Source organism: Nesoenas mayeri, assembly GCF_963082525.1.
Source record: "Nesoenas mayeri genome assembly, chromosome: 1".
In the NCBI taxonomy this organism is placed as follows: domain Eukaryota; kingdom Metazoa; phylum Chordata; class Aves; order Columbiformes; family Columbidae; genus Nesoenas; species Nesoenas mayeri.
Window position 1 is genome coordinate 72,421,051 of NC_137541.1, and position 24,204 is coordinate 72,445,254.

General features: G+C 38.5%; 1 protein-coding gene across 2 annotated transcripts in view; it reads right to left on the reverse strand.

The window, feature by feature from the left end:
- FBLN1 (fibulin 1) overlaps positions 1-24,204 on the reverse strand; it is a gene marked incomplete at its 5' end in the record, with an annotated part of 80,383 nt that overhangs the window by 31,905 nt on the left and 24,274 nt on the right. For both annotated transcript variants that reach the window (XM_080363856.1, XM_080363855.1), the window contains 11 exons: positions 3,693-3,816; positions 4,363-4,494; positions 5,380-5,499; positions 6,225-6,350; positions 6,856-6,984; positions 7,821-7,964; positions 10,389-10,526; positions 12,785-12,922; positions 14,201-14,302; positions 16,509-16,568; positions 19,186-19,357. In XM_080363856.1, coding sequence (XP_080219982.1) covers positions 3,693-3,816; positions 4,363-4,494; positions 5,380-5,499; positions 6,225-6,350; positions 6,856-6,984; positions 7,821-7,964; positions 10,389-10,526; positions 12,785-12,922; positions 14,201-14,302; positions 16,509-16,568; positions 19,186-19,357 — 1,385 coding nt within the window. The remainder of the gene's footprint in view (positions 1-3,692; positions 3,817-4,362; positions 4,495-5,379; positions 5,500-6,224; positions 6,351-6,855; positions 6,985-7,820; positions 7,965-10,388; positions 10,527-12,784; positions 12,923-14,200; positions 14,303-16,508; positions 16,569-19,185; positions 19,358-24,204) is intronic.

Sequence of the window (24,204 nt, forward strand, 5' to 3'; positions counted from 1 at the left end):
TTCTCATGTTGAAAATTTCCCTCTTGTGTCCAATCAGACTGTCCCCAGGAGTAACTTGCACTTCTTATCACTCCTCTTTTCCATGTGACTCCTTGTAAAAAGGGAATCTCTGTCTTTTTTGTAGCCACCCTTTAAATACTGGAACATGGTGATGAGGTCTCCACTAAGCCTTCTCTTCTCAAAGCTGAGCAAGCTCAGTTCTCTCAAGAAGCTCGGGTAGGCTAAATCAGAAGAGAATTGTTTGATGATAAAAAAGAAGGACCTCTCTACTGATAGGAATTAAATTGCACTGAGGAAGACAGTCAAACACAAAGACAGGCTGCCACTGAGGCTAAGAATTCCTTATTATTCAAAAGTTAAATAAAAGTTAAATAAACAACTCTCAGAAATACACTAGGTAGACCTGACTCTGTTCTGGCTTACAGGGGTGAATTAAGATTACCCATTGAAGGCCTCATATCTTAAGGTTCATTAAAAAATGCTAACTGCAATTTTACAAAGTTTGTAATTTCAGCAATTTCAGAGGTTTTTGCTGAGGATGAGAAAAACGCAAAAGTGATCTCCTAACAAATTTCAGATTTCTGCTCCAAAACAGGACAGCAAACTCTTTACAGCAAACTCTTTAAAGGAAAAAAAAAATCATCAAAATGTCAAACACAAAATTATGTGGGCCTCCTTACCCCTGTTCTTCGAAATGAGCGAACTGCTTTGGCTGAAATTTGCCAAAACTTGAGCTTGAGTCAGACACCTACCATGTAAAATTTCAGCCGTTGGTTACATTTTGGCAAAATTCTAAGCAGTTAAAAACAGGTCCTAATAATGAGAAGCGAAAGGCAACCTTAATAATACACAGACATGTCTAAAATATAAAAATATTTCCCAATCTGGCTCAATGCAGCACACATTTCTGGCATGCTGCCATATCCACTTCTTTATCTTTTCTACTGTTTTTCTTGGCTTAAATATTACAAATGTTAGACTTCAGTGTCGCATAAAGAGAATTTAATTGTTATGCAATTTGAAAACAAAAAGTGTTTGGCAAGGCAGTGCAGCAAGTCCAGTCCTATTGTGAGTAGCAGTAGATCTTAATTTTCCTTGGAAAAATACCAAGCCTACAGGCTGATCAAGGAAAGAAAAATGCAGAATTTAAGCAAAAGAGATAAGACCTTCAATAAAATTGTTACCATTAAGGATTGGACCATGTCAAGCACCATGCTGGTCTTTGGGGAAGGTTACACAGCCTGTTTCCTCCTGAAGCTCAGAGTATCTATAACAGCATCCTGAGCTTTCAGCCTGTAGCATGGGATGATCCTGTGATTATTTCACCTGATGACAATCACCACTGCAATGGTCACCATGCAAAAAATCTCTGCCTTAAAGGTATTGGTTAAGGAAGCTTCTGGATCACTGAGGGCTGTTGCCTATACCTAAGGTATTCAAGGAAAAATAAGAATGAACAAACTTGAATTTCCAGGACTGAGACCTATTAAAATATAGGTGTTCCAAAGAAAATATTGGAGAATAGGGTAAAAAAAATCCCATGGAGTGCCAGCTTGATGTGAATGGAAACTGTGTTGTCTTTCTTATGATATGCCAAGCTGGTGAAACTGGATTTTGTTTTAAATAAAAAGGAGAGGAAAATGGTATCTCTAACAGATGCGATGTTATGAGAAGCCAACTATTTTGATTTTAAAGCCCTGGCACAAGGTTGGGTGAAAAAGTAATTTCATGTCATTATCATGCAAAAGCTAATGAACATATGCCAGCTATCAGCTATGTTGGGTTATAGATGCCAAAAATAAATGATTCACGAATATGTAAATTAGTTTGGCTGTAGGAAGGGTGCTAAAGACCTGTTCTATTAAACCAGTGGGCACTAGGTTACCCGTAACATAAACCCTGATTCTAGCATGTTGGTATAATACTCGTCTACTGCCTAAATATGGGGGTACCTATCTCCCCATTGAACTAACCTGGACTTTTTGCAATACAGATAATGAACTCATCTTCTCTCTGGTTTATGCAAACACATTTATGACAATAAATTTAGTAACTATGTCTGTAGCTGTTGAGAGGGGAAAACCTAATAAATCCAGCAAGATAATAACTCAAGGAATTAATATAATTAGAACTTCACCGAGCAGCTACAGGATTTGTGTCTGACTCATAGCCTAATTATAGCCCTAGCATATCACAAGAATCTCTCCCTATGAGTCTGTTTGAGTTAGGCAGAGTAAGCCATTATAGAGCCCCAACAACTCAGACACAGAAAAACAATTCAGACATTCTACTGCTTCCCAAAAAGATCCCTCACATCATTAATTTCAACACATACACATACACATACATAAAAATATAGATAAGAAAGAAAATGACGTGGAATGTGTGTGTATTATGCATATTTTATAAACTGAACTTTGCAACTCAGTGATGTCCATAAGAGTAGAAATCTACTAATTCTGCTAAGTGGCCCACTGCAAATGACTTTTTTTTTTTTTAATTAGGATACAATGAACCCACAATATACAAATAAATACAACACCTGCATCACAAGGCACTGCTTATTTGTTGATGTGACAATTTAAAATTTAATTACTACTGACACTTCTCAGAATACAAGCATATTTTATAAATATCTGGGTTTATAGCATGAACTTTCTCTACAGCATTTTGATCAAATATATCTGCTATGCCACTTACATGGCATTTCAAAGCTCAAGGTTTACATGGAAACTATCCATAATAACTAACCCCTCTAATGAAGATCAGCATTACCTTCACTCTACAGAGAAGGCAGAGAGTACTCAATTTTATTTAAAAGATGGTGGGCATATGAACGCTGATTGTGGAAAGCAATAGCAGGCTGATGACCAACCTGATTTATCAGCTTTCCTCCCTAGTTGGTCGAGCACACACTTACCTGGGTATAGGCCAGGGAGCAGCCTTCAGAAGAACCTCTGGAGTACAGGGGGCCATAAAGCCCCAGGCGGGAGGAAAAGCAGTCATCTGCATCAGCCATAAACTCTAGTTATGCGACTGAAATTTTGCAACAATTCTCCACGCTGCTAGCACCATTTGATGGGTATAAATGAGCTGACAGCTGCTCCTCCTCCCATACCTATGTCTCATATTTTCAACACCATAATGCACGGACTTTCTCTGAGCTCAGTTAAGACATAAATATGGACAGCAGCCAACACACCACCCTTGTGAGGATTCTCAGCTTTTTTACCAGAGGTGAAATAGTACTAAAAGTAAGACATTCTTGTGATACTTTGCAACAGCATCGGTAAGAGTTAAGATAGGGAGCTAAAACCAACTCTTTTATTGAAGTGTAATAGTAAGGAAACATTATGTGTAAAAGAAAGTAAAACTCAGAATTTTGAAGCTGGATGTAACCCTCCTAACAGATTGCCTGCAAAGTAGCCAGAGAGAGAACATCAGCTTATGGCTCTAGAGATCACTACGATGGAAACCACTGACACATGGCATTTTTTAAGGGAATATCTTTTTCTTAGACTGAAACAGGAGTATGAGAAAGGGCCCAGACCTGTATGTGCAAAACATGGGGTAGGCCTACCAACAACGTACATATTTGTGAGAATCTGTTGTGTATTTGATCAGCAGTGGTATGGCATAAAGGAGATCATGTAACCAAAAATCTGTTCAATCTTGAAAAAGAAAGCACTTACGTATCTCCTGACTTGCGGTAATTTTCTGGGCACTCCAAAGACAGACAGCGAAAGCCTCCCTGGATGTTAAAGCAGGTTTCATTGAAAGAGCAGTTGTGGCTTTCTGCAACACACTCATCAATATCTGCCAAATGCAAAAAGGTGAGTGGATTAAACACATGCCTTTCCTCTACTTGCAGATGCCAGATGATGAAAGTATCTTATCAGGTACTACAGAACGTGGGGAGCAATTACACGTTACTACAGTATTGGAAGAGGAGGGCAGAAGAACAAAAAAAAAGAAGAAAACTAACAGGAAAGAACAGGCAAAGGAAGAGCAGCAGTGCCACTAAGTGGACAAATAGTAAATATTTGCTGAATTGCTCACAGCATGATATTTCCCTTCAATGGCTAAACTCATACCATTTCACAATAGAAATCTTCATCTTCAGAATTTGTTATAATTATTTAATAAGGTTATAAAAATACTCTCTACTGCATTCTATAGTTTGTAAGAGAAATTTTCCATATATTTACCATAAAATACTGGTTGTTTCAGATTTCAAGCTGATATTTATTGCTTTACCTATAATGCTATAGGAAAGCCATTTTTTTTTTTAACTTAAAAACTTGTTAGAACTTTTCAGATGTTCACAACCAGGTTAGGTCTCCCTGCAGTTATTGAACTTACCTTGGCAGTTGCGTGCATTGGGTGCCAACCTGTAACCAGTGGAGGGACAAGTACATTGAAAGCTCCCAGGAATATTTATACATCGAAAGGAACAGATATGCCCTCCAGTAGGTAAAGCACATTCATCAATATCTGCAAGAACAAAACACCACTAATTTACTATATGTTCATGCCATTCAACCAAGTGCACATGTACCAGATTACTGGTGTGAGCTTCAAAACACAATTTCGTGATTCTAATTGCTGGGCAAGGGAAAAGATCATCAGATAGGGGTGGCTCTAGTCAACAAAAGCTGTTAGGAATACACGGAAGTGTGAAGAAAACAAAAAGCAATCAGGGCCCAAGAGACAAATGAAATGGATAAGAGCAAGCACTTCACAGTGACATGTATCATAGTACTTTACAAAAGGGAGGGAGATGAATAGTTTTATCCTTGTTCTTGCAAAAAGGAAATTGAGATGAAGTGTTCTGCCCAAGTAAGTCTAGTAAGTCCTAGAGACCAAAGTTCAAATTTAGGATCACGTCCATGAGCTCACACCCGTGTCCTCCTTGTATTTGAGGAAAAGCTACTTACACAGTCATTGGAAACCAGCCAAAAAAAATAAAAAAATAAAAAAAAATATATATATATATAAAAAATACTACCCAGCAATATTATATATTACATAAGTGACATAAAAATGTGTTTGTATCTTCACTTGCTGAAGACTAAAAATTCTGTTAGTTCCTCGGGAAAACAAATTAATAAATAAAAAACCAAAAACAACAACAACAATACACACCACATTTCTGGCAGTGTAAACAGCAAAAGTGACATCACACAAGCAGAGATATTTCTAGACTAGGACATCAGTGGGAAATCTTCACAAATAAAATTTCACAGTTTCACAGGAAAATACCAAAGAGAACAAAATGTTAAAACAAAATCATTACAGGTACATGAAGCTGTTCGTGTATGTTATGGTGAGAATAAGAAATGTTCACTCGTCTTCCATCTGCAAAACAATAATGCTTACCTTCACATGAAATCCCATCTATGTCACTAAGTTGAAAGCCACGGCGGCAGTAACACTGATAGGAACCATACACGTTGGCACACTCTTGACTACAGGGGCTGCTCTCACATTCATTTAAATCTGAAATGTAAAATTACACACCTGAACCCCAAATGTCGTTAGATTTGTCAGTTCTATTACAAGACTAAGGCAGAAGTTCGGATGACAATTCTTTTAATAAAAAAAGGATGGTATGCATGTCACTGAGTAAGCTGGAAATAGGGGGCTTTGGGTGTATTACTCTCAACGAGGTCTGGCGGTGTATGTTAATCTACACTGTACTGTTATTTCCCACTGTCCTTCAAGCTGTGTGACTTGAAGGGAGTCTTTAGGCCCGCACTTGCATTTTTATATCTGGAAATCAGCAAAGCTGGTTTTGAAGGTCTTGAATCTGATCTGGCTGAATCACCCTTCAAAATGCAGTAAACATGGACAATACAACTCTGCGTGATCCAGAGTCAAAGGGCAAAATATTGGAACTGTGGGCTACAGTGACCTTGATTAATCATAACATCATTCTTGTAATCAAAGAGACCACACTGGGTTGATTTCATAGAATCATAGAGTAGTTTGGGTTGGAAGGGATCCAAAGGTCGCCTAGTCCAACATCCCTGCCGTGAGCAGGGACAACTTCAACCAGATCAGGTTGTTCAGAGCCCCATCCAGCCTGGCCTTGAATGTCTCCAGGGATGGGGCACTTCTCATGCTATTCTAGTGCAGTCTTACAAGCTACAATCAAATGAAAATAGCTAAACAACAATCAGCTGTATCTCACACTATATGACCAAAGCATATGACAGCCATACCTTCACATGACCTGCCATCAGCTGAAAGTTTGAATCCCATGGTACACGTACAGTAATAAGAACCAGGAGTATTCTCACACTTGTGAGCACAAAGGCGGCCTGGATAGCGTCTGCATTCATTGATGTCTGAAATGATAAATATATAGAGAGGTCTGTGTATTGGCTGGCTTCACTGCAGTAGTAGTCTAGACAAGAACGTGGTTCATACAAGTTTGATTTTTATTTTCCAGATCTAAATTTCATACTGGAGAGGGAAGAACTTGCTCAAAATGCTCATTTAGAAGCAGCCCATTGCATAGTTTAATTAGATCTATAAAGAAGAAAGTTCTTTGATCTTCCAAAGGAATGTTTTGCTGTAAGTGCATGTAAAAGTATCACGGAAAACAATTACACGCACTCTCATAATCTTACCTTTTAACAGGATAACAGATAACATGTTGACAATACTAACACAGCTTCCTTTGAAGTATCAGCGTCTCTTTAATACGGTATTAGTTTTATACGAACAGTACAGTAGTCAATTTTACATTCAGATTAAAGAGGTTATGCAGAGACCAATAACATTCTTTACACTGGATCGTTTTTTGAAATGCCATAGCTGCACGTATTTAAGCTGATAGGTGTAACTTACCAATACAAGTTCTACTGATGACATCAAAAGAGTAGCCAGATTTGCATTCACAACGGTAATTGCCTGGGGCATTTATACAAACATGTCCTTCTCCACAAGGCTGATTAGAGGATGAGCACTCATCCACATCTGAAAAAAAGAAGGAAAGTGATTGAAAGTACACTTCTGAGCATGCAAGTTGGGAGAAGAGCAACATGTTAACATATATCTGTGTTCTCCAGTAGGTATAAAGTGTTCCGAAACAGACAGCAAGATTTTGATCTAGCTCTCAGATTCCACAAGAAGATCAGAGTCACAGATCCAAACTACTCTTACTTAAACAGGTTCTCTCTCAGGTATCCTGTTAATGTTGATGGACTTACGAGGGAAAATATATCAGGAAATCAGACAATCTTTGGAGGAAATCAGGTGCAAAATTGTTTTATTATGGACACTCTGTATTTATGGGTCAGATCTTCAGCTGGTGGGACATGCCTGGGTCTCCCACAGACAGTAGTGCTTTGATAAGCCACTTAAAAAAATTGAAAACACATACAAAAAATACTTATTTTTGCAAAAGGCACTTTAGTTAAAAGCCAACCAAAGGCATATATGCCTTTCACCATTACTTGAATAGCTTCTGTGGGGTGTTAAGTGGGCCTTGTGTTATACTTCTGTATTGGGGAGATTTGAGACTACACATCATTGTTCCAATACACTAATATAGTCACAGACAATGCCATTTTTGGGAGGTGATTATGATTTTTCCTCTTCTCAGAATTTAGGGTTTCATGAGATACATGAAGGACAGAGTGTGGATGCTTGTCATTATTCACTTGTTGCGACTGCCACAAGCGAAAGAACAGGATGAAGAATTGACTGTGGAAATAGGTTAAACTTGCTGAAAGTGCATGAAACTGGTACACATAAACAACAGATGTGATTTATTTTCTTCAAATCATTTTTTCTTCCAGACTGTTACTTACCTACACATCTTGTTCCATCTTCATTGAGATGATAACCTCGGCCACAGCTGGGTGAGATTCGCTGGCAGGTATACGAGCCATCAGTGTTAATACAGATCTGTCCAGCTGGGCATGGCATGTTGGTGCTCAGGCACTCATTGATATCTAGAAGAGCACAAGAAGTCAGAGTAACTATCTGCTGCCTGGAGATGTTTAAGCTAAGATTCTTTCCTAATGTAATTCTTCAGAGGATTACATCCTGATGTAAACCTTCAGAGTTTGAAAAGTTCTGCCTATGGGAAAACAAATCTATTTGTGCCTTTTAGCTTCACTGATAATAAGCATTAGGGTCCAGGGTGAAGACTGGGAGAGGTACGAGAGGCCAAGATCCCACTGAAAAGCAGAGGAAATTGGGTACAGAACTTGCTTTTGTTCAAAAGCCTTTGAAAGTCTCCCTTAAACATATGAAGAACTGATCAACAATTCAGTTCATCAGCTCAACCAGTTATGCTGCAGTCTGTGGCTCACAGTGAATGAGCTATTTATTTGGTAGTAAGTGCTCAGAGAGGTAGTAGCTGACCCCATTTTTACAGAGAGATAAACTACTGCTCACAGGTATTCACTGTGAATACCTTATCCTGGTAAGCTGTCCATGTAAGCACATAAGAATGTGAATTATGTACTCACAAGACTATGCAGCCCTTTACCATCCATCAAACGTATGTCTGTTTTTTCACAAACTGGACATTTTATCACTTTGTGACAAAGATTTTCTTTGCCTGGTAAGAACCCAGTATAAAGTAAAATCTCAGAAAATGTAATGAGACAAGGCTAAGCTCTATTAGAGTATGATCTGGTGCAGTGTGTCTAGCCAAGAAGGTCCAGAACTCACTGTTACACAAGGGGAGCATGTGCTATTCATTTGGGGGAAAGAAATCTCAGAGCCAGGAATCAGTGGCTACAGGAGGTACTGAGGCAGCCTTTGCTACCTGGAAATGTTAATGTAACTAAGACCTTAGAGTTTGCAGGAGCAGCACTGTTTGTGTGTGTATGGGCTTGCATCTCATGACAATTAACAAAGCCTAGCTTAATGTGAGTAACTTCTCTGCCTAAAATTTACCCAACTGTTTCACTGGGATATTATCATCATTTTACACAGTGCTAATGTTAACTGTTGAGGAGCTACTACTTTCCACTTCGGTATGGTATGGTATGGTATGGTATGGTATGGTATGGTATGGTATGGTATGGTATGGTATGGTATGGTATGGTATGGTATGGTATTAAGCACAGCATCCAGCTTGCAAAATGCTGGCTGCGTGAAGATGGGGAAAGGGACGTACTATAATGTGAGAGATTTCAGACAGGCTTATCCCACATCACTAGAGTGTAAAATTTTCAACTTAGAAAGACACTGGAAAGGCAGGAAGGTGTTCATAATTTTTTCCCCTTGACACAACATAGGGCAGCATTTGATCCACGGTGCATAAAAACAGACTGTGAAATTATTTTGGTATATGTTTTGAGCAAAGGCATTTTAGGGGGCATAACTATTGCTGCTGCAAATTGATGTGGCTTTAGTCATGTCAAGGAAGGCAAGCAAACTGCTAACTGCCATGCACCTGGTGCTAACTATGGCAAGATACACGTCTTCAAAGGATCTGTTGTGCACAAGCACTGGCCCCTTTCACTTCAAAAGCTGCAATTTATTTTTCAGTCTCAGTGTTTCCAGTGTCGGATTTCGGCACTACAGGGTACGATGTGGTCAGGAGAATGAGGGGCTGACAATGAGCCAGCCTTGGCAGCTGCTGCCGCTCAGCCAGTTCCACAAGTCCAAGACACGCTACGCCGCTGGGGGAATTCAAAGTTAAGTTGAGACTTGAAAATACTACTCAAGGGAATGACTGATAGATTTGTGGGTCATGTTAGACAATTCCATTTAGAGTGTGCTGGAAACCAGTAATTCTAACATACTTATATGAAGTTTATAATTTTGTTTTGTAGGAGTCCTGGAAACAAGGCATTAGCTCAACAGATTGTAATCAATCTTTAGAATAAAACTCCTCTCCACAGTGTATTATAACTGGCCCATCATTCTCATCCATAGTAAGATTCTTGATAGGCTATAACAGGGGACAGGTCTGGAAAGATCTACGTGCCTGTAAAACCATGCATACTAATATCGGCAAAGTGTATTACACAGAATGTCACAAATTACAGCTTTTTATACTAAGCTTTGGCGAAAACCTTTTGGATAGGAGAAGATAGAACATTATCACAATTTTTTTACAAGTTTTGTTTCAGATAAAATACCCAAAGACTTAAGGAAAATGTTCAAATGCAGCTAAATGTCCTAAGTAACCAAATCTCATTAAAAATAGAGATCTGGTCTTTATTTAAATGGTTCTTGTCTGTAAATCTTACCTGTGGGAGCAAACCTGTCTTTAAAGCAGCAGAAAAAAAAACCATAGCAGAGCAATGCATAAGCGCATGAAGAATGACTTGAGAAGCTCAGAACTCACCCAGTGAAACTACCACTTATCTCACAAGCAACACCTAAGTTTTCACTGAGATAAGAACATGTCTTACCAATACAGTTGCCTAGCGCATCTTGTATAAACCCATTCATGCACTGTAGTTTGGGTCGGCAACGGAAAGATCCTGGAGTATTCTGACAGATAAAATCGGGGGGGCAGTTATGAGTACCAGTCTCACATTCGTCAATATCTGGTACATCACAAAAAAAAATTGTTAGCAGGAGTTTGACAGAAGCTTTTTCATCACATTTAAAATATAAGACACAGTTAAAAACACAAGACACAGTTAAAAACACCAGACTGATTAATCCTCAGCATATCTTCATGCAATTCAATGCAGTGACCCAGGATCAATCTGACCTACCACCTCAAACAGAATCTCAGTAAAAAACGGTAAAATAAGTTAGGGTTTTTAAATTATTTCATTGTTAACATTATATATAGGGGTGTGTGTGTGTTTATTATGTTTCACAAATTTAGTTCTCACACCTAAATGATTCAAAATTATTATATAGGACCTGAACCATCATGTTCAACAGTGTTCAGCCTTGATTCAGCAGTGTGTTTACACATGGGCTCAGCTTTGAAGTTAGTAACATTTAATTAGATGTCCGAGTACAGTTTTAATTCTAACTTTAGATCCAATGCAGGCATTGTTCACTTCTTTCATTGGTGAATTAGTTGGCCTTCATTCTCATCCATATTAAGGTTTGCAATATCCTTCCATTATTGTGCTTTAAAATGTGCATAAATATGATTTCTTCTTCTTTTAATATTCCATTCCAGTTCAGAATAGACAACAAATATTTGTGAATAAATTATGATTTGGATAAAGCAGACAAAGGCTAATGAGGCCTCATTCATGAATGTAACCCTGTCCACACAAAAGCAACTAAAATTTAATGTTTGCTGCCCTGCAATGGGTTGAAATCTCATGGAACTATGAAAATTCAGAAACTTTCTAGCAATAGGATGCCTCAGCTTTCTCATTTAAGCAGTGGACACAACAACAGATGCAATTTCTTATCTCTAGAGCTCTGTGAGACTTAAATAAGGATTGTGGAGCCCATTTCAAGTTTAGGATGGGTTAATACTGAACTGGGTTCAGCAGGGTCCTACATGTTGCACAACTCAGCCATTTTACTTAGCATTTAAAAATCATACATGAGGATTATTAATTTTCTATTTTCACCATTAACATTAATAATTAACATTATTAACATGGCTTATCCAGATAAGAAATTTCTAATATTAATGGCATGCATAATTTACTGTCTGTACTCCTTTCTTTCCACCTGAGAAAGATTGTTAATACTTGCTGGTAAGCTATTTGTTGGCCTAAATTTGATGTCATTCAAATCAGCTGAAATTTTACTTCAAAGATATCAAAGTTAGACCATGATACTTTGAAAAACATCGTCTATGTGGTTTGCAGGTTTTGCATTGGAGTTTTTTTGTCAGCTTTTTATTCAATCTATTATTCATCACTGATCAATTCCTACAATAAAATGTTAACCAGAATTTTGGTTGAGTTAACTTACTCAGTTGAATGAAATTACAGTCTTGTTTATGAACAATTCTAAGATCTGGGCGAACAGACTTTTTCTAGTGGAAACCAATTCCACATCAAATGGAGTTTGCTGCTAATTTATATCTCCATGAAGGTAGTAAGTCAAGTGAAGTTTTGGATGCACACAACAACATTCTTCGTGCTACACGCAACTTGAAATCAGTAATTTCTTTAGTAAAAAAAAGACTTTGAGCCTTGTGTTCAAACACACCTAGTCAAGAACAGTGCTTTTAACTCTTCTTCATTTTGAAATCCTTAAGAATGTTGTGATTAAGAAATTAATCCCTTCGTAACAAATTTAAACCTCCTGAGGATAAAAGCTTACTTTTAAAAGATGCATCTACCTTAGTGGTGTCAAATGGAACCACCTGGTCATTCCACTTGCCACACTTCCTTTCACACTCTGAAGCGTGTGAACTTGATTCTTTCAGGTGAAACTAAACCACTAGGTGTGCCCCAGAAGCAAGACTTAGGCACTCCACTCAGCAACCAATTCACAGGATCAGACCAGACGTAGCCAGAAGTAAACACCAGAAAAATGTGTATAGTGTGAGTGTTGAGCGTTCAAAATCAACTATTTCAGTCCCCAGACCAGCTCCTATCTTGCAATGCCAAGTTGCCAGCATAAAATGAATGTAGTGATCTCTCCTGGAAGTCTTTGTAGTAGTCCACAGGTAGCCTGATCTGGTATCTGCAAGGTGACAGGTGGAAAACTACTGTCCCACGAGAAGTAGCATTGTCTGCGTGTCCCTGTGTAACTACAGCTTATGTGTGTATTTACCATATTTACCAAAGGTAAAAGAGTGTGAAGTTATTATCTACTTTTTTTTTTTTACTTAAGGCTGAAAGATTTCATTTTTTTTCTGCACAGGACATACCTTTGCAACGACTGTCATCTGTTAGCTCATAACCAGTTCCACAGCTTGTGTCCCGCTGGCAGCGAAACGATCCTAATGTATTGACACAAGTTTGTCCGATCCCACAGCTGTGTGTCCCCGTGATACACTCATTAATATCTAGAACATTCAAAATTATTATTAAAAAAAAAGAGAGTAAATAAGAAACATGAAATCACAGGCAAGGTATGAGACCAAAGGCTAGCTGTGTGCGCACCTCCAACCAATCATAACTTTGAGCACCAGGACACAAAGAATGGGTTGGATTTGGCCTCACACTCACACACCCACATTGTGGTTCCTCATCTCTGTTCTCAGCGTGTGAGTCAGTAAAGACGTTTTGACCCCACTGGTAACAGGACTTCTGACTGCTGATTCGGTGCAAGTAAGAAAGAGGAAGAACTTGCACTGAGTGAGAGCAAAGGGCCAACACCATCTGATGGAGTCCAGCAGCAGATGCTTATGGTGGCTGTAGGAATGAGGCAAGCTTTCAAAAACCCTTCACTTGCTCTGCCTCCCACCCACATATGGCTTAGGGACTCTCCAAGCCACTGCAACTTTCTGCTTTATAGCTACTGATAGACACTTCTTTTGTAATTTTTTTCTTTTTCTCTTTGAATGTATAAGAATACTTGTCATCTACATATAGCAAATATAAAAAATGCTTCCTTTTTATATCTTACACTAGGTTAGAATTAATCTGACCAGTCACCAAGATCTATTTTATATTTTGAGGTTTGTGTGAGTTACTTACCTAGACTCCCTTTTCAATAAATAATAGAAAAAGGCACTCCTGATGAGTAATGCTTTTCATCCTACAATAGCTATGCAAAATAGGCAAGGTGAACTGTGCCCTGAAGTGCTTGTTTCTCTCAGTAAGCAACAAAAGGAGTCTAGGCTGAGTAGCTCAGAAGCAGATGTCTACATTGCTCTATCCCAGCCCATTTCATTTGATGTCCCTTTAGTTCTTCTGGGAGAAACTTAACAGTTCTTCCCCCTTGACTATTCCCATGACATTCACAATATCTAAAACTTTCATCCTTTCTATCAATTGTGTCCTTAACAAGCTGAAGAATCCTGCTCTTTTTCATCTGCCTCATCAATTACTACCTACTATAAAAGAGAACAGGTTTTTGTTTGTTTTAGTTACAACAATAAATGCAAGATATTCTGCCTCTTCTCCACTCTAAATCCTCCATCTCTTCTACTGATTCTTAACTGCATCTTCCCACAACTTTCATTCCAACACTCTGTTTCAATCAACTTTTTATGATCTCACCTCTTTCCTCAGCTGGCTTAAGCATACTCTAATCTCCTCTGTCTGGATATTTTTTATCTATTCTTGCTCTTTTGAAACAAGGGTGTTGACAATTGAAGCAATCATTTTATTTATTTTACCTTCACAGTTGACACCATCTGGTTGAAGCTGATACCCAACAAAGCAGGAGCAGACGTAACTGGATCCTGTGTCTCTGCACTGCTGAGAGCAGGGACCACCACCTAATTGGATATTTTAAGAAGTCTAATATAGTTAAGAATCTCTTCACAGGAACTGAAGCAAACTATTGATTTACAGGATGCTTGCTGATATATTTAGAAAAGCAGATAACTAAACACACACATATATAAAAGGAGGAAAGGGCTAAACACTGAAATAAGTGTTTGTAATCATCAGATTCTTTTAGCTCTAAAAATTAAAACAAGAAGGAAGCAAATCAAGGAGTTGCTCATAGTCCATCATTGCTGGAAGTCTAAGGGAAAATGCTGATGAGCTCGGACACCTCCTCAGGCTTTGGCTGGGAAGTTAAAACTTTGATTAAGGATGACAAGATGTATGATCATAAGTTAATGAAACATTTTCACTATCAGGTGCATTAGGCTTTATTTTTAGTCTATCATTATTAGGGCCATACTCCTGAATTAGCAATAGCATTTGCTCTTTCCTTACTCAGCAGGCAGGAAACATGAAAGGGAGAAAAGGATATTGTGAATGACGAAGGCTTCAAATAATCTAAAGAAACCAAGACTTACTACTGGGGTACTCAGGACTTAGTGAGGTGTGTGCAAGAGTCCCAAAGGATGTGAAAGAGGGGTGGGGTTATTCCATCTGACAGAAAGAGAGGATACTATAGGAGATTTACACAAAAATTGGCTCATCATTAAGAAAACTTACTTTTTCTGATATCGTTAAAAATAAATCAATATTCAAAACATTTAATATTCTCCTTAATAGCATCAAAAAGTTATATACTTTCAACTACTTGTTGTAAGAATATTGATATTCTTAGTACAAATAGAATCTATCTTCTTCTTCTGTTTTTCAGAATGGCTGGATAGGCATTAAAAAAAAAAGGTTTGAGATAAGCACAATCAATGTGGGCAAATGCAGTTAAAATAACTTAAACTTTTGAGTAAATTAAAATATTTTTTTTAAGTGCAACAATTTCTAGTGAGGACAGGGTCATTAATACACCACAGAAAATTAGGTCTGTACACAATACTGACATAGACAATGACATTTGAAGGAATCATAGTCTTGTGGGTGAGATGGACAGCTACAGCTTTCTGAACCTCTGTGAGCTTCTGTCAGCCACAGTAAAACCTACTGCGAAGGTTTTGGGAGAACAGAACAAATATCCTCATATACCATGGAGGTGCTTCAAAACAAACCTCTGGAAAGTCCACTGCCTAGGAAATTTAAGTTTCCCCTGGTGAAGATCAGAAAATCACAAGTAATTTTGGCATGCCAAGTTTATCAGAAAATACACCATAGACAGAAACTCTAATTTGTAATTAGTCATACCAATCCACCTCTTGCAGACAGCTGATTAACTGGCAAATGCAACAACTAATTACATAAAGACATAATGGTAGTAAAATACATAACACATTTTTCGACATCATCTCTTGTAACTAGAAGCTGGAGACAAGAAGGAGAGCCACTGTTGGCTTTGACTAGCTAATCGCCTAGTAGACATTTCCGTCCTCTCTAGAGTGTAATGGCTATACAACATGAAGTACAGTAAATCATGTCTCAACTGGAATATAAGTCTATTAAATTGATTTTATCCTAAATACATTACTTAGTTCTGAAATGCTTGCAGAAAATAATAAATCACTACTGGTTTAAGTTTATAGATACGTAAATAACATGTGGCAAGCAATAAATCAGAATACTTAGCAGAACAATATCCCAATAACACATTCTTACCAGGAGGCAGAACAGCCTGACTAATAAGGACAATAACCACTTTTCTTCCTTTTTTTCAGGTGACGCATCTCAAAAGGAAACAACTTTCATTTCATATTCAATCACCCTGATCATCCCAAAAGGAGAATAAAGGAATGCACATATTTAATACAGGATCCCCATGTTCTGGAGAATCCAGAGTATTCCACGGGTTCAATGGGTAACACCTCTGAAGTGTTACACACTAGATGTTAAATAAAAGTTTAACATATAGCCTAAGCTTCAGTTGGGTACGACGAACTCCACTGTAGGAGACAAGGCCTCCCTGGTATTGAAGAACTATCGAGGCATCTCATAATGACTTACTATTTCTCAGAAAGGATCTTCATTCTGTTATTTTTACCCATAACTAACCTAAGCAAAAGGTTTTGGATAATCTCTAGATCTAAGTTTGCTTCTCTTTTATTGGAGGCAATCACAAAAGAGCTGGCTAACAGGACCAGTCACCTGACTTACCTCTGCAGCCATCATGTAGATAAGGATCTTCTTGGTCTAGTTCCTCCTTTGAAATTTCAACTAAAAAGAGGAGAGAGAGGCATTAGAGGAGAAAACACTTTTCTTCTCACAGTAAAAAGCTCCCTGCTTGGGATGAGACTCAGACCAGGGTTTTGGATAAACCAGGACAAAATTAAAGAGCATTATTTACATATTTTACAGTTATTTCATACTTAAATTTTACATTCAAATGTACACAGCCATGGGGCATTTTCCATCTGACTGATTCAATATGAAAGTCATGCTGTGATCATAGATTACATATGGGCTGAGACTTTCAAATGCGTGTTCTTAACATCAGGCTTTTAACCAGAGCTTAACCTCATTTTCATAAGACATGTTGTTGGGGCATGCTTGGCTTTCCCTGACTTTATAGTAGCTTGAAGTACTCAGAGTTTTAATGAAAATCAGATTAACCTCATTTATTTAGACTTCATTCCAAAAAGAATTCCACACCCAACTTTTGGGCACCTACTTATGGCATTCTTTCAAATGTACTTCATATACCTTAACTTGGAGTGTTTTGATCAGTGGTGCTTCTGCTACAAGCATGCTTCCTGAGAGTTCTTTCCACACATAAACAGGAACATAAACAGGCTAAAAACATGCATTGCCTGAACCTATTGCTTGCCCAAAGGACGAGGTAGTGGACTTCCTTCAATGCCACCATTTTGAAGGCAGGGGAAGTGGTAGGTAGTTAACGAGATGTGTGAAAGCACAATCTCAAAATACTCTGGTTACTTGAATGGGAGGCTTAAGTCTTATTCTGATGACTGTCCATAAGCCTATTCAACCAGCTGTCACTTGCAAGTAAACAATACATCACAGATGTCAAAGCAAGTTTTTGCACGCTGGCACAAGGCTGGGTTGGTACATTGAGTCCTCAAGCCATAGGGGTACATTTTGGTCACAGAGAAGCTAATGAAATGAGTTTGCCCAAGTCTGGTCTGATTTTGTAGAGGTCTCTGGGGACACAGTACCAGAGATTACTCTCAACGTAACTAAGGAAGCGTCATCCAGGGAGTCAGTTAGCCTTACCCTCGGCAGGAGAATGCTCTGCTCGCCTTGCTATCAACTAACACAAACACAAGGTGCTAGTCCAGGAAGCTGCCTTACAAAACAGAGACTGATCTCCCCTTCCTGACTAGCAAAGGTGTCATGTTGCTTGCTCTGCCTTTCTATAGGCAATTTTTATTGTTGGTAGGGAGAGCTGGCATAAGTTCAGCCACCTGCTTGTTTCTTAGTTTAATGATGAAAACGTTGTCTCGCCCTGCTTGTTGACAGACACCTCTTTGTAATGCATAATGGTTATTATGTGTGCCATAATAACCATACTAATCATATGCATATTGGTCATTACGTGTGCCACTAGCCTACAAGGGTAAGTGGGGCAATACTGGACGCTGTGTTCACAACTCTGGATTTTCAGATATTGATATACTTCTCACATCATGCAGGTACACCACGTCTGCAAATTTTTGTTATCGGCAGAGTGGTCTAAGTATAAGGTACCTACCAGTCAAATCACTTCAGCCCGCGCTAATGGACAAGGGGCATTCCCAGGCTGAGGCAGGATCACACAAAGAAACTGGTAGGGCATTTCTCAGTGTTACCTGATAAAGGTGTACACTGACATAAGCCAGGTCTGAAAGACCTAAATTAAGTCTGATAACACACTGGCTTAAGCAGAGCAATGCAAGATTTTGTGGCAGGGTTTGGGTTTAAGTGGTTGATTAGGATGAGGCCTCCCAAAATCTGCCACTGGTGATCTGCAAGCCAGATTGCATGTTTTCAGTGCTCAGATGCCCACAAAGGAGGCAACACTATATAGCATTACTTTTCTTCACTATCAGGCCTGTCTGCTAAGTGAAAAAGGCAAAACAACCCCAAACCCATGTCTGTAAGGGTCAGCATGTCCACACTCATCCTCTTCAGTTCTGTGGACCAGGTATGGAGAAAGGTGTCAGGAGCTGCTGCCATCTAGATGCACCTCTCCTCTGATAATATTGAAGTAAATGCAGATACCATGTTTCTTGGAAATGTTCCATTCTCCCAGATAGTCCATGCATTTCAAATGCCCCCAGTTTGTGGGCATTTGCCTCTCACACACAAGGTAACATTTGAATTCTGCCAAGCTTACAAGGGCCATCTGGCTTTTAAATCCAATTAAAAGAATCAGTTGTTGATTTTCTTTTTAATTAAGAATTTATCAGTGAGCAAGATGCTATTAAAATTAGCAGCTTATACTTAGTTTCCAATATAAGATCATTAGTGGCCAAAATAATATATCTTACAGTTAAGTTCTGACACCAGAAACTGAGTGACCACTTTCCAGCTCTTTTAGCCTCCTGTAGTATGCAACGTTTCAGTTCTCACTAGCCAAAAAAATGAGCTTCAAAACATGGATCATTCAATTACTCAGAGAAGATGTCAAGTTAGAGGAATTCCAACAGAAATAATTTAATGTACAAACACAGTTATGGTGTGAACTGTGGGGCTCCCCTGCAGGGACAGGAGTTGGACTTGATGATCCTTGTGGGTCCCTTCCAACTCAGGACATTCTATGATTCTATGATTCACTCCTTCTACCCCATATCATTTTGTGTTGCACTCTCTTATAATTTACAATGTCAAATACCTTGCTCCTTTTTAGGAGCATCATCGCTGATGGACACATCAATGCCTTCTTGACCTTTCACACAGCAAGCTCTGAAGACAACTCCACATTGGTATCCTATCTTCGGGTTGGGTTCACAGCTCTGTCCTTGAACTTGGGCAGACTTTCCCAGCAAACAACAGTAACAACATGTCTGTTGGAGACCAAAAAACAAACAAACAAAAAGTCAAATCCTAGCATCCTAGCCCTGAATGTATCAATAGAAATTTTGTCAGTCATGTCAACAGCCTTATCTCACCTTGGCAAACCAATGGAAAACTTTCTGCAAACTCTTTAAGAACTCCTGGTGTACTTAGGCTCCAGTATTTTAATCTGTAGTTGAGTTCAGTGGGCTCTGCAACTGGCCTACATAGAGCTGAGCACAGAATGTGGATCCAGTTCTCACAAATATTGTGAATGTGTGTGCAGGGTGATGTGGAGAACCACAATGGTCCATGTATGTATACGGAATTTCATTGCTCCCTGCCTGCACAGCCCAGTTTCAAACACCAGCGAACAGTGGGAACTCTTAACACCTCTGCTTCCCTTTTGTGTCCAGTTCAATTAAACTGAGACACAACAAATGAAGTGCATAATTAAACTGCTTACTCAGCTTCCCAGCAAAAAATACCCCTCTCTGAACTAACAAACAAGTGAACAAACATGATTCATCCAAAGTTACCGTTAACAGGTCACAAAGAGAAGCTATTCTACCCTGGAAAATAGACCACATATTCAAACATTATTTAAAAGCATCACAGTCCTGACATGGCTTCCAGCAATGAAACATTACCTGCCTCTCCCAGACCTGCCAAAATACAGCCCCAGAATACACCACAGAAGTGAACATGGGACAAGTTAATCGTGTGGAAGTTTCCTTTCATTTTAAATTGAGGTGACACTGCTGATGTATTCAGTTTTCTTCATTGCTGTAAAAAAGCAGCAAAGATGATTGATTCTCTAGAACTGGTGTTTGCCAGTTGCTACTGTCATGTAAAAGCACATTTAAGCTTTTACTGTCAGTTTTATTATTCTTCCAGACTCTTTTTTGCTTGAAGAAAATAGCCTGCACCATCAAACAGAGCAGGTGGAATATAAAATAAGTAAACATCGAACTACATTTCTGTAATTTGGTGCTTTAAACACCACATCTATTGAAAAGAAGGCAACTATTACATTTCTTGCACTACTCTGAGACATATACCCCTGGCTATATTCTGTTTACCCTGATGAGGTATTATATGTTTCTCTCTCTGTACTGCAGTGAAAAGCTCTTTTAAAACCTAGAGCAGTGTGAAAGCAAAACAATAAAATTCTTCTTTCTTTTTTCTTCAATTTTTTTTTTTACTTTACAGCATTTTGAAGTATGCAAGCACACTATTTTACACTTTATCTTCAAATACACAAGTGAATCCTTTCTCTGCTGCAGAATGCTGTACAGCAGGAGAGCACTTCCCTCCTAGCCACTGCTGGGGTGCTGTTTTCATGCCTGCCATCATGTTAGGATACATTTTTTCCCTTATTAACTACAGTTTGTTGGGATGGTTCCTCACTACCTACTTTTTTAACTTGGTTCTCCAAGTACTTCCATCTAGTAGAAGATGATCCAGTTTCATCACTAGTATGTCTGGGACATTTCGATCTTTTCTGGTTTTTCGAGATGACTTTGGAAATAAGTACTTCATAATCTCTTCCAAGAGTTGCAGCATTTCTGAGTATTTGTTGTCTAACACATCTAACATTGTCCTGAGGCATTTCTCTCAAAGTTTTTAACATCTGTCTATAATTTTATTAGAATTCCAATTTTCACAACCATAAATTAGAATACAGAAACTAAAACTCAGCTGAAGGTTCACTGTTTGATTTAAACTTGCCTATTTTTGATAACCAAATCTTACTTAAGTTACTTAATACAGCTGATGCCTTGCCAAACATTGACATTATATACTTTTCAGTATCCTCACTGGCTTCTGCTGTTGGGCATATGAATTGACTCAATCTATTTCTTTATCTTATCACACATGCTCAAACTGGGAGTTACAGAGTTTCTCCGGATTTTTTTTGTAAAGAGCGATCATTAATCTTGCCATTCATCAAGTGCTGAACAACCTTATGTTCTTTATTTCTTCCACATTGAGCCACCACTTCAAAGTTCTCTGTCTCCACCTAATGTGAATCTTCAAGTGCAGAGCTTGCCAAGTCTTGCAGTGTCTGTAAGAAACTGTATCTACATTTAAAATAATTGTATGCATTGAACTGTTTGTTCCAACCGGCATTTATTCTAACTGAGGACGATCCATCTTGATTTAACATCTAGATAATAATTTATGTTGTTATACCACAGCCAAAATTATTCAGAGATGGAAAGTGTCAAATGTTTTCTTCACTGGTGTTTACGGCAACTGGCTTTTAGTATTGACCCCAGAAGATTCTGCACTGGCAGTCCTAAAGGCTGATGTTACCTGTTCAACTACAGAAAAAAGATGGGGAAGCTGATGAATGGCCTTGTGCTCAGAGCACACCCAGGACTCTGTAGACCTGCATACATCCCCGCATATCTCACCTGTGAACTTGGGAAGCTGCCTTTTCGTTCAGTTCTATCACTGTTGAATGGTAATAATCTAGCAGTGATATGGCTAGTTTAACTCATGTTCACAGAGCACTCTGGTATTCTGAGACATAAAGCAGTATGTCATTATAACTATCACTATCCTGGTAAAATTAATCTCAACATTTCCTTTTTCACACTATTTTTTTCAGGGTTGTTAACTTACTCTTAAAGATTTTGATCCTTTAGTCTGGGGTGAAGTCTAAATTCCATATTAGTTCAGTTCTTGATGTGTTTGCAGACACTTTCCAAAGGTTGCCAGCTGCCCAGAAGCATATTGTGACAACCATTCACCCATTTGCTAGAACCAACGCTGCCTTGATGCATGGTACAACCGAACAATTGAGTTATTACACACTTTCACTGGTTGTAAACCTTCGCTTCTTAAGTTATCTCAATAATAATCTCAAATATTTATTCCTTTGCCTATCCCATTATTAGCAAAAGCCAATGCAGCTCCAAAACCATGCCTTGATCTTCGTGTTTGTACAGAAACCTGAACCCTCCCTTGAAGTCCTGTGATCCCTTGACTGCTCTTACACCTTGCTTACTCACAGAAAGGAATAAAGATCAAAGGAATAAAGGAATAAATAGTTACATGTGAGAAGTTTGAAGATTTGTTTTTGGTGGGATTAGGAAGCACCTGAAATTGCTTTCATCAACAAGCTCTCTTAATTAGTTAAATTTATAATAGGTCTTTACTATTTATGTCACCATTTAAGTTAGCAGATGTGGAAGGGTAAACTGTATTAACATGGCTTTTGTGTATCTGTCCACAAGAGGTCTCTCACATGCTGAAATCCAGACTAACTAGCAGATGCTAGGAAAAACAGACTGAAAAAAATACAAATAACTCAGCAGAATTTTTCAGAACTTCTGCAGATCTGAACAAAAATTTTAGAATATGTTAAACAGTCCAAAGCAATAAAACTTTGGTGCTCACAACCAAAGTATTCTTGACAAAACTGGTAAGATAAGGCCATATCTTGATCTTTGGAAAGAGAAAGTACCTATGACAAATTTTGGTGAAAACATCCGAGTACCTTAAAGAAGGTCAATTTTGACAAGCTTCACTCCTTTCCAAAGGGCTGTTACAGTAGAAACTTTCATAAAATCATTTCTACATCTCCTGTATCAGCAATAAATCTGGAAATTGATTACTGTCTCTTGATGAAGATTTTAAAGATTGATTAATTTTGCATCATTTTTTTCAAGGTAAGAAAAGCTATGCTTCCAAAAAAACTGAGGAGTAAAATTATGCCCATCATTACAGATCCCTGCCACCTTCAAGTGTAAAAGCTGAGGCAAGTGTTTTCAAAATATGGTCTTTTTATCTTCTTTTCAATCACAAGTTTTACATTCAAAAGAAAGATTATCTGCCTCATTTGCTGCAAAGTGATGCAATTAATCCTACTAATTGAATTACTAAATCACTCTTTCTGCTTCCTTGAAGGAGACAAAGAAGAATCAAAAGAATTCATATGCTACCTAAACTAAACAAAAAAGGACCAACTCAGGCAAAATGAGATATGAGCCCATGTGAGAGCTTGGTGTGAATGTCCGAGTTTGTTTACCAGAGCAGGGCACAATTGCCAGATACACTGTATGTCTCAAGGTCATCAGATTCAAAATGTATTCAACAAAAGAAATTATTAATTGTTCACTGATATTAGATCATAAATCATCTGTGCCCATCATGGATCAAATAGATTATCTACAAAGATACTTCTACAGCTATTATACCTCAGTACACGTATAGAGGGTAGGATATTCCAAATGGAGGTGGGGGGTGGTGGTGAGCAGAACATGCCTCACAAAGATTACACACTGACTATGTTTGTACCAGTAAATTAAAACAGGGACAGAATATGGGCTCAGGCATTGTCCCACAATGGTCTGCAATGTTTAAATATGAGCAAGCTCTAATGGGCAACTAACATCCTCTCAGACAGTGCTGAATCACATTTTGGGGTTAGCACAGGCCAGTGAGCGTTCCCAATAGCCCTCATGCCCTGTGTTGTGCAGGGGAAAGATGTCACTTATGTGACATGAGCTGTGCTGAGCTATCTATTCTCAGGGCCAGAGATCAAGGCCCAGTCTATTTTGTTTAACAATACAGCTGTCACCATGAAAACCTGTCATCTTTAAAGAAGTCTGGCCATTTTAAAAACAGCAATGTTAACTCTTCTTCCTCATGCTGACAAGCCCACATAGGGAAACATCAGTCAATTGATGGGAAAGTGGGTTTTCTTGAACAGTTGCATTCTGGTTTGGAGTTGTCCCATGGTACCCATTTAAAATAGTGCTGCTGCCTTAAACCTGTTTCTGGTAGCAAGCACTGGAATCTGCAGAGCACTTGCCATCACAGTCCTTGTTCATCTGTCCATAGCCCT